Source organism: Scardinius erythrophthalmus (genome assembly GCF_964197995.2).
Source record: "Scardinius erythrophthalmus genome assembly, chromosome: 25".
In the NCBI taxonomy this organism is placed as follows: domain Eukaryota; kingdom Metazoa; phylum Chordata; class Actinopteri; order Cypriniformes; family Leuciscidae; genus Scardinius; species Scardinius erythrophthalmus.
Window position 1 is genome coordinate 8,568,910 of NC_138245.1, and position 12,155 is coordinate 8,581,064.

At 34.6% G+C, this 12,155-nt stretch overlaps 1 protein-coding gene across 2 annotated transcripts; it reads left to right on the forward strand.

The window, feature by feature from the left end:
* Positions 1-1,809: 1,809 nt before the first annotated feature.
* Positions 1,810-11,807, forward strand: diras1a (DIRAS family, GTP-binding RAS-like 1a). 2 transcript variants are annotated; one of them, XM_081357195.1, is made up of 2 exons: positions 1,810-2,038; positions 9,104-11,807. In XM_081357195.1, the coding sequence occupies exon 2, from the start codon at positions 9,151-9,153 to the stop codon at positions 9,736-9,738; it is 588 nt and encodes a 195-aa protein (XP_081213321.1). In that variant the 5' UTR covers positions 1,810-2,038; positions 9,104-9,150; the 3' UTR covers positions 9,739-11,807. The 2 variants fall into 2 exon arrangements, with proteins under 2 accessions (XP_081213321.1, XP_081213322.1); XM_081357196.1 differs by having other exon boundaries at positions 1,810-1,951; positions 9,104-11,500.
* The last annotated feature ends 348 nt before the right edge of the window (positions 11,808-12,155 follow it).

The window sequence follows — 12,155 nt, forward strand, 5'->3', positions numbered from 1 at the left end:
CACATATATTATTTAAACACAAACTTTTATTTTGGATTTAATCTTTTGATAGCCCTAATATATATATATATATATATATATATATATATATATATATGAAATCTGTGATACTTTTTCAAGATTTGTTGATGAAAAAAAAGTTTAAAAGAACAGCATTTATTCAAAATATTAATATTTTCTAACAATATAAATCTTTATTTAACACATTATTTCTGAATAAAAGTATAAATTTCTTTCAAAAAAGAAAGAAAGAAATTACTGACCCCAAACTTTTGAACATTTTTTTTATTCATCAAAGAATCCTGAAAAAAGTACCACAGGTTATAAAAAAATATTAAGCAGCACAACTTTTTCCAACATTGATAATAAATCAGCATATTAGAAAGATTTCTAAAAATGATTTTCATGTGTTTTCCTGGAGTAATGGCTGATGAAAAATCAGCTTTGCATCACATTAATAAATAATATTTTAAAGTGTATTAAAATAGAAAAAAACAACAACAATATTTTAAATGGTAACAATATCTCACAATATTACAGTTTTTTCTGTATTTTTCATAAAATAAAATCCAGGCTTGATGAGCATATTAGACCTTTCAAAAACATTAAAAATAGTAATGTTTCCAAACTTTTGGCACATGTTTCTGTTTTGTAGGATGGCATGTACGTTTACTATTCTCTTGGACTATGGCGAGCCTTGGAATACAAAAAGTTGTAGGCCTAGCCTACATCACTAAGACTATAAGGGAAAGTCGTCAACGGTTGTTTAAAACAACAAAATAACACATTTATAGTGGTTAATGTGAAACGTCTCTAATATGTGTAAAGTGCAGCACTCTCTTTAAAAAAAAAAATGCTGTCACTATCTCACAGGTAACATGGCTAATATATTAAAATAGATTTCATTTTTGGTAAGCATTTTACATTCAAACATCTTGGTCATCATAGAATACGCTATTGATTCCTGTTGTGTGAGGATTAAGATACAATATTTTTTTATATATAAATTAGTCAGTAGTTTTATAAAAAGTCAGTAGGCTTTTTGCAAAAGAGTATTGTCTAGGCCAATTTAAAAGGCATGCCATAAAATAATTATATTTCAGTGTTGGATTGAAAACAATGATTTCGAATTATGCGTTAAGGGGCAGTAACCATTTGATGTGTGATGCCAATGATTAACAATGAGTAGGGACAACGTACTTGAGGTAAAGGCCTACTACACGTTACATGCTTGTTCATTATCTATGTACATGTACATAATCAAATCTATCCAACACTGCTGTGACATGATTGCTTTGTCGATTCATCAGAAAACCATTGGAGGGAGACAAATACTAATACACCACTGAACAAAAGTGATTATCCTGACGACAAGATGAGCACACCTTATGTGGGAGTCTGTTATTCTTGTATACGTATCGCAAGTTAAATGCGTCAATGCGTAATTCATACAACCTGATTACATCCGCAGGTGTACGCATGGTATCTGATCCTATCTCAAAATAATGTGTTGTATATTGATTATTTAACTATGTCATAACCAATATATAACCACATATAGTGGCGTTTATAGACTAATACATATAATTTTTTTTTTTAGCGCCGCCATCCATGCCCAGTGTGTGCCATAAAGGACAAATGGTGTTTTATTAATAACATCCCCATGTAGTGACGGAATAATGTTGTATGATCAACATGGCGTAGATGGAGAACAGTTTAACGGTATAGAGCAGGTGGGGTTTTTGTTCTCTTCGTGTAACGGGACACAGGACGCGGGGGTGAGCCGCATATCGCGTGCTTGCGTGCGTCAGAGAGGACGTGGTAGGACAGCTGGAGCGCGCGCAACCGCCCGCCCGCCCGAAGAGCAATAACAGCATTTTCAACGACATCACTCGATTTACGCCATGCAAATAACACGAGAAAATGAAACGGGACTGGTACGACAGAGAATGTAAGACATTTGTCGTGTATCTGATCTTCTAATGCTTCCTATAATTTATGACTAACAAGATTTGGGACGTTGCAACACAGTCGCCAGGTAAGAATACATCGCTTTCTATATACTAGTTTTATTATGTAAAACAAGACAAATGCGGCTTTCGTGTATCGATACGCTCATGTCTTTTACGCGCGTCCTTGTAGAATTTCGTGTGACGGACCGCAATCGCATCTTTAGGCGCACAGCAACGTAATGACTCTGAGGAGCCTTTGCTATGATTCATTGCCTGTGTGCGCGAACGATACTCTTTTGACTACAAAGCGATGATCGACTTCGGCGATTATCTCCTCCTTTTTGTAAATGACGTTTCGGTCAGTGCGAATACGTGAAATAAACTCGGATGATTTATTTTTTTCTGTATGAATGTGAACGTGACATGTGATTGAGTTAAACGAAATTCTAAATAGCGTGGGGTGTTATCCACGGCCTCTCATTGCTTCAGAATGCTTGTATATTCATGTTGCATGGCCTATATGTGCTTTATTACCCAACTGGCTGAGATAAAATAACATGATCCCTGTTTTGAATGTTGCCTAATTACAGCTTTACGCGCAATGTTAACGTCAGTTGTAACAGAAAACCCCGTTGAGATGCGGACCATCTCAGTTCTGCATTCCATCAGAGATTTCAAGAACTCGGGATCGAGCTTGAGTAAGAATTGAGTTGGTGGGCTGTGGTATTTTTAGACATCACATGCGATAGACGTTTGTCTCTTGTAGACAACCTCAGTTAAACATTTCCTCACCTCAGGGGAAATAGCTGTGGATTTGAAGTATTATTTTATTTTATTTTATTTTATTTTATTTTATTTTATTTTACTTTATTTTACTGTTTTTTTTTTTTTTTTGCGAAAAATTCACATAATGAGTGTCGACCAGTACATTATGTTGTGTATAAATACTAAAGGAAATCTGAACTTTTCTTAGATTGCATATTTTCCTTTCACTATAAATAGTTTCAACTCAGTGTATGAATTGGCTGCAGTGACATAAATTAAACCCACTGTTTGCCAGTTGGTTACTAGGGTAACTGACAGAATGATGACATGCAACATTAGAAATCTTTTTTTTTTTGGCCCAATCTGTCTTCTCATTCTTGATTTTGCTCATTCTCTCAATCACCCTATACATGCCCCTAGAGGTCTGTTTCCACAGTAACCGGATTCCCAGAGTCCCCAAAACATGCACAACTGAGAGGTCCCTAAGTGGCTCAAGGAGAATCTCTAATACAGCTTAGGTGTTCAAAGGCCTGATGTATACTGGCATCATGCAAACTGGTACAAACCTGCAAAAAACAAATGCAATATCATCTACTGTGGTGCCTCAGTGGGTACTGTGCACCCATAGCCAAGCAAGCAGGCACAGGCTTTGGAATATTAACCATGGTAAAATCACTGTAATCCACAGTTTCGAATAGCTTAATGCTTTATAAAATGGAGACACCAATATTCAATAGATATATTTATTGACATTAATAAGAGTAAAGGTCCGTTCACACCAAGGATGATAACTATAACAATAAATAATTCCAAGAGAATGTGAAATCCACAGCACAACACAGTTGACTGATATCAGTTGAATCAATTTCAGAACAATTTTCTAGCTGATGAACAATAAAAACATTTACAGCCAATCAGAATCCATCCTGCTTTAATCAGAGCTCGAGCATTAAAAACGGCAGGTGGCATATCTGCTTAATATATACTTATAATACACAGAATGTTGTGCATTGTTGTGGATGCTAATGTAGTTATCGTTATAGTTATCTTTATAGTTAACGTTTTTGTGTGAATGAGCTTTACGGAAGCCTTAAGGCACTTGTACGGAAGCCATAAGAAAAAAAAATGCTTTAGTAAATCATAATTACGACATAAAAAGTTGAAATTATGACATACTAAATAAAAAATGTAAACAAACTTGGTCATATTCATGAGAGGAAAAGTAAAAAAAAAAAAGACATTAAAATCATCATAATAATAATATTAATACATTGAAACTTAAAATGTGTATTACAACTTTTTATGTCATGACATTAAAAGTCATAATTTTGACTTATTGTCATTTTGACTTTTTAGCTCATAATTATGACTTAGTATATCATAAGTTTGAATTTTTATCTCATAAGTATGACTTTCATGATAATGAATTTTTATATGCTAATATTTACCAAAACAATTATTATTATTATTATTTTGGCAGAAATTGGCTTCCATACACTTCAGCCGTAAATGCTAATAAAATTATGTCATGACAATGCTGACAGGCTGATGGCACCACAAAAACATGAACTATCCTGCTTCACTAGTAGGGTACAACAGGACTAAAGTCACACCTTAAGAAAAAAAGTTACACTCCCATAGTGTATGATTGCAGTAAAAATATATATGTTTGTATTGAACATTTTTGGAGCAACAGATTTTATGTGAAAAAAAAATCTAAATTTAAAAATCGTATTAATGTATGAGGTGGCAAGGTTTTGTTTTTACCTTTCACACACGGGGTAAAAGGCTCACCAGCATGGGGCAAAAGACACACAGTATTGATACAAATACTTTAGCTAAAATAATATATTTTTAATAATGTCTAAGTTAATACTTGTTCAAAACAATCACAATAATTAATTTTTGTTCTATAAATATACTGTCATTAAAATATGTTAATATTAAAATATATTTTAAAAACACAGAAACAAAATTATTTTAAAAAGTAAAGATTCTGAAAGCATTGAAGGAGATCCCATAATAATTTAATATAGATTTACAAAAGTAACAATAAATGCTACTTTATTATATGATATGTTTAATATTATTTAATATATATATATATATATATATATATATATATATATATATATATATATATATATATATATATATATATATATACAGTACAGGCCAAAAGTTTGAAAACATTACAATTTTTAATGTTTTTGAAAGAAGTTTCTTCTGCTCATCAAGCCTGAATTTATTTGATTAAAAATACAGAAAAAAAGTAATATTGTGATATATTATTACAATTTAAAATAATTGGTTTTCAATTTATTATACTTTAAATTATCATTTATTTCTGTGATGCAAAGCTGAATTTTCAGGATCATTACTCCAGTCTATTACATGATCCTTTAGAAATCATTTTAATATGATGATTCATTATCAAAGTTGGAAACAGTTCTGCTGCTTAATTATTTTTTTTTTTTCATAACCTGTGATACTTTTTTAGGATACTTTGATGAATAAAAAAAAAAAAAAAAAAAAAAAGCAAATTTTTTAAAAATAGAAATCTTTTGTAACAACAATATACACTACTGGTCAGTATTTTTTTTTTCTTCTTTTTTTGAAATAAACCAATACTTTTATTCAGCAAGGATGTGTTAAATTGATAAAAAATGATAGTAAAGAATATTTATATTATTAGAAAATATTTTTTATTTTGAATAAATGCAGTTCCTTTTAACCTTTTATTCATCAAATATATTAGGCAGCAGAACTGTTTCCAACACTCATAATAAATCAGAATATTAGAATGATTTCTAAAGGATCATGTGATAGACTGGATGTCAAAAGTGACACTGAAGACTGGAGTAATGATGCTGAAAATTCAGCTTTGCATCACAGGAATAAATTATTTTTTAAAGTATATTCAAATGGAAAACTATTATTTTATTTTATTTTTTTATGATGGATATATTCTAAATATGGTAATTATCTCTAAGGGAGACACCCAACTTGATATATGATATTTACCATCTAACCATGTCATGTCAACAAATATAAAAGTGTTGATAATTGTGCCTTTCACAACAGCAGGGGCGCCACAAATATTTTTTATATTTTTTTATATTTTCACTATATTTTTACATATTCTTCCGTTATTTAAAAAAAATGTTGCTTTAATTACCTTGAACAAAACTGAAAAATATTTAGAAGACCTTTGTGTCAAAATATATTCAATAGTTTTATAGCGAATATACTGTGCTATACAATTTTTTTTTTTTTAAATATCAAATATTAGATCAAATTAGCACAGAATCAACTTTGAGTTGCTGCCCGCGATCACATCAAGGATATACATGCTGCATGAGTGAATGCTACTGCTGAAACATGCACATAAATACAGTAAATAGTGTAAGCTGCTGCGAGGAAACTAGGCAGAACCCCCTAACAGATCTAGGCAGGTGGTGCTGTGGAAGGAGGAGGGCTAGGAAAATTCCTGTGGTGTGCTGCAGTTGTGCTTGTTCGGAAAATAAATAGGTTACGTAGATAGAACGAGTCAGTTTATGAAAGCTTATCTTTGGTTCCATGCACATATAAAAACAATATGTCTTAAATATTCCAAACTTGCTTTCCACTCATTTTATGCTGCTAGCAAACCAAAGAGGACGTCTTTAGTAAGAGTAATCTTTAGAAAATTTTGTCTCTGTTCATCTGAGTGATAGTAATCATTACTGCTAATTCAGAAGAACCGCTGAATTTTACTCTGGGTCTGAAGTAGATACATGACCCACAGAATATTTTCAAGATCTTAAAAATTCAGACAGGTTCTCTGTTAATCACACTGCATTGGTCTGGTGTGTGTATACAAAGTCTATCTTGTAAAAATTAGGCATGTTAAATTGTTAAATCTCTATTGAGGCTGTCAGGGAGTGTCTCTAAATGCTGCAGGAATTCAGTAAGATGCCAGAAATATCTGGTGTGAACTTGCTTTCCACAGGAGACTGAATCCAACGGCTGCTTCACAGCAAGATAAATGAGTCATTAATAGATGACCTTGATGCTGATGGCAGCAGAGACCATCCTACTCAATTCACAAAGGCACAAAGACATACAGTGGCATACACTAACACACACACACACACACACACACACACACACACACACACACACACACACACACACACACACACACACACACACACACACACACACACACAAACAGGCGCACATATTTGTGGGGACTCTCCATAGACGTAATGGTTTTTATACAGTACAAACTGTATATTCTATCCCCTTACACTAACCCTACCCCTAAACCTACCCATCACAGGAAACTTTCTGCATTTTTTCATTTTCAAAAAAATATCATTTAGTATGTTTATTAACCCATTTCCCTCATGGGGACCGCTGGCTGGTCCCCACAATGGAGGTGATCTCAGGTTTTACTATCCTTGTGGGGCCATTTGGTTCCCACAATGTAATATAAACAAACACACACACACACACACACACACACACACACACACACACACACACACACACACACACACACACACACTGTTTTTTGTCACCAGTGATGTTATGTGTAGATCTAGCACATCATATTACAGCCTTAAAGGGTTAGTTCACCCAAAAATGAAAATTCTGTCAGTAATTACTCACCCTCATGTTGTTCCAACCCCGTAAGACTTTCGTTCATCTTCGGAACACAAATTAAGATATTTTTTATTAAATCTGAGAGCTGGATCTCTCCTCCATAGGCTTCTAAGACACTATAACTTGCTGGCCCAGAAAATGTATTAAAGAGATCGTTAATATAGTCCAAGTGAGTCCAGTGGCTCAATCTTAAGTTTATAAAGCGACGAGAATACTTTTTGTGCGCAAACCCCCCCCCCCCCCCAAAATAACGACTTTATTCCACTATTCATTTCCTTCTCTCTGGGCCTCGAGTTTTTTCACGTAGTATAACTGCGCAGCGCTTCTGTGTTGTACGTCACACATAGGCTCACTATTGGCCGACGCTGGTCATGTGTGTGATGCGTGTGACGTACAACACAGAAGCACTGCGCAGTTATACTATGTGAAAAAACTTGAGGCCCAGAGAGAAGGAAATGAATAGTGGAATAAAGTCGTTATTTTGGGTTTTTTTTGCGCACAAAAAGTATTCTCGTCGCTATATTAACGATCTCTTTATACATTTTCTGGGCCAGCAAGTTACAATGCCTTAGAAGCCTGTGGAGGAGTGATCCAGCTCTCAGATTTAATCAAAAATATCTTAATTTGTGTTCCGAAGATGAACGAAGGTCTTACGGGGTTGGAACAACATGAGGGTGAGTAATTACTGAACGAATTTTCATTTTTGGGTGAACTAACCCTTTAAATGAAAATAAAGAAATAATATTGTGCTGTAAAATAAGTAAGCCATTTTTTAGGAATTTGTTTTCTTGTACTTAATAATTATAGGTGAAATGTGTCATTTCTGTGTCTCTAGCATCCAACTATCATTACTAACACTTCCCCAGAGAGTCCCACCATACATGCACACTATTGATTATGTCGATGTTGCTATATTGTGCTAGTCTGGGTGCTCAAACAAACAAATCCATGTTTTTATAGTGCCACAGAGCCACGATGTTTACACATTTGGTGGGCTCAGCCTACAAATTGTTTACTTTAAACCATCGCTGCATGCTAAGCTGGGATTGGGAAAAAACCCCAAATGACTTTGAAGAACATTTCCCACCAAAACGCTCATTACCCTAATGCAAAATTACATTGAGGTAGTACCTCTTGTACTGGCTTTAATTTATGCAGATTTCCTTTAAATGTAGGGTAAAATGTGACAATAAATAACTAAAATAATGAATAAAATGTAACAATTATTAAGTGTATGAGTAGTGGTGAAGTATAGCAATTTTAAATAATTTTTTTAATTGTTTTATTTAATCATTATAAAACATTTTAATGGATTAATTAGTGAGTAAAACTAAATAAATTACATTGAATTACTTTACATTTCCATTTATTCACTATCAACGATTTCATAAATATTATTGATTTTAAAAACTATCACTGATTTATTGGTTATCTGCCCATTTTCCTACCTTATTTGTCTGTATGGACAAAATCCACTATAGGATGATATTCAAACAGACAGTGTAGTAATGTAGTAGGTCAGCTGAAGATGTACCAGTACTGATCTTCCTTTCCTTGCTAATAGATTGATTGGAATAGACTGAAAGTATTTCTTTTTCTGGTTTGATGTTTGGAAATGAGAATGTTTGCAGAACCTCTATTCATTTGTGTTTGAATGTTCACCTCAGAAGACACATTTATATTGGATACACTTCTTATGTGGATGTGTAGCAAATTAATCCTTTTTCCTTTTTCAGATCTCAGGGAATAATTGAGTCTTAACCGCCACATACCCTGATAAACCATGCCAGAGCAGAGTAATGATTACCGGGTGGTGGTCTTTGGAGCAGGGGGAGTGGGAAAGAGCTCCCTGGTTCTGCGCTTCGTTAAGGGCACCTTCAGGGACACCTACATCCCGACAGTGGAGGACACATACCGCCAGGTCATCAGCTGTGACAAGAGCGTATGCACTCTGGAGATCACCGACACCACTGGCAGCCACCAGTTCCCTGCTATGCAGCGTCTGTCCATCTCCAAGGGCCATGCCTTCATCTTGGTCTACTCCATTACCAGCAGGCAGTCGCTGGAGGAGCTGAAGCCCATCTACCAGCAAGTGCTGGCCATCAAAGGTAACGTGGAGAACATCCCCATCATGCTTGTGGGTAACAAGAGCGATGAGACCCAGCGTGAGGTGGAGACCAAGGAGGGCGAAGCTCAGGCGAACATCTGGAAATGTGCGTTCATGGAAACATCAGCCAAGACCAACTCCAATGTGAAGGAGCTTTTTCAGGAGCTCCTGAACCTGGATAAGAAGCGTGATATGAGTCTGAACATGCGCTCCAGCAAGCAAAGACGTGCAGACAAGCTGAAGGCGAAGTGCAGTGTGATGTAGGAAGCTGGATCCATGGTTGCATCGCTCAATGTGTAACTGACTCCTTGATAATGTACATAAGTCCCTCACCTTAAAGGAACAGCATGCCCAAAAAATTTAACTTCTGTCATGATTTACTCTTCATCCTGCCATTTTAAACCCACATGACTTATTTCTCCCAGAGAACACAAAAGTATACCTTTTTTAAAGAATTGTACTGATTAAACTTGTCCATGCAAACAAAAATCTCACTGAAATGGTCAATTTGACTTGTGAGGTGTATTCCAAGTCTTATAAAGGAAGTCAAATTATATCATACAGTATATTAAGTGTCATAAGTTGAACACATGAATGAAACAGACTGATTTTGTGAACTGGATCAACTGATTCTTCGAAAAAGATAAAAAAAAAACAGTTTGCTCACTGATTAGATATCATTACATATTGCATTAACATGCCAAATTGACCAAGGGTGGATCTAAAACATTTGAGAAAATAACAATGTTAATTAAGCATTTTTTCCACACAAATCAATTGAATGGCTTGATAAGACTTGGAATTCAGCGAACTAGTCATATGGAGCACATTTATGAAACTTTCATGGTTCTTTTGCACCTTTATGATTCTTATATTTCATTTTTTGTGTGTTCAATGGAAGAAAGCCATGCATGTTTGGAATGACACGACGTTGAGTAAAAGATGACAGAACTTTTATTTTTGGGTGAACTCTCCCTTTAACTATAGATTCCTCTCAGTCTTAATCAGGTAATCTTTAGTGTGCATCCAAACCTTCAATCGTCTCCCTTCCCCTGTATGTTCTGACTCCTGTAGTGACTCTGTGTACAAGACTATAAGAGCTGGCACATGAAGCAGGGAGGACGTCCCACGATTCTCACACATGCTCTCTCTACTGCTTTCTGTGGACTTTTTATTGAATTCAAGACAGACCAAATTATCAATGTGACCATTTTTATGTCTGACTGTGGCTTAAATGGTACGGTGTCGAAATGCAGACATAAATGTCTTGAACTGGTTATGCATTGTACGGGATTCTCGTCCAAAGAAGGAAAAGGCATGGACACAGCTAAAGAGGCGACACTATCTGCTCTTCCAAATTACATAGCAGCACAAAAGCCTTTTACGAATCGGAAAACAATTCGGGACGAAGGACATTCTTAGTTAACCGGCTTGCCAGTGATGTAACCTGGTATAACAGAGTAAATTGCATAATGCATGTTTGATGATATAAACTACCTTCATATTAAATGTGACTGAGATATTTTCATCGAGAACAGAGCTATACCTTATTGAAGCACAGTGAATAAGTCATAAATGTGATCATTTCTAAAAGTTTTTTTTTCTTTTTTTTGTGAGGGGGGTGGGTGTTTGGGGGTGTCGATTGGTGCTTTGTTTTACTCTGTTATGTTTTTCAAGTGTTGATGGCACTCGAAAACCTTAATATATGCATTTCATCATCTAACTGAAAACATATATCCTGTATGTGAAATCTATGTGTATTATCAGCACTAATGAAAGCCCCTGTACAGCCCCTGTTTTTCTGTCGGTGTCTATATTTCCTCTGATAATTTAATGCCATTTGCTTTAGCAATACATAATATAAAAGCACTTTTAGAATCTTGAGCACATTCAAAACACAGAGCATTAACCTTTACAAAAATGTTCTTGTCAAACACTCTGCGTTTACAACTTTACTGCAGATACAGTGTTTATTCAATAAATATTATGTGAGGGACCAGAACAATAAAGAAGCACAAACAAAAGGGAAATTAATTACTGCTTGTTTTCTTTTGTGCCTTTTAACATCTATGTACAGTATCCAGTGGCCCCAAAAGTATTTAGATACTTACTTACCAATGCAAATGCACTGAATTAATATGCAAAATATTAAACCAAGTGGCATCTGGAAGCACATTTTTCGCTTTTCTTAGAACTATTGGCACTTTTCTGAGCCGTTTGTGAACAATCTCAAAGTGATTTTTACAGGATGTATGAACTCAGTTCATTGTATAGAACAGCATTACCTGATTTATCATTTATTTACAAATTAAACTCTTAACACGTTTAGCTTGAAAAGCATGTTTGTCCTATACTGTATCTCTATCAAATGCTTTGATATTAATTTACTTTAAAACAAAAGACATTCCTACATTTTTAACTGTGACTTAAATGTCAAAATACTTTCTGGGGCCACTGTAGATGAGATTGCAGGTACTCAATATAATTATTTTAGGTGAAAATTATTTTTTAACAGTGATGTGAACTCTGGGCACTTACTATAGTACTGCAATTCATGATGGGTAATATGCAAAAAAGAGCATCTGGTGGAACATCTGCTCAGTCAGTCATCTCTGAAGATTCAACAGAAAGAAAATCATTAATTAGCAGATGAAATAAAAGCATATAGATTTTAGTGTGAG

Coding starts and splice junctions, on each gene's coding strand:
- diras1a (XM_081357195.1), top strand. CDS start 9,151: ATGCCAGAGCAGAGTAATGATTACCGGGTGGTGGTCTTTGGAGCAGGG.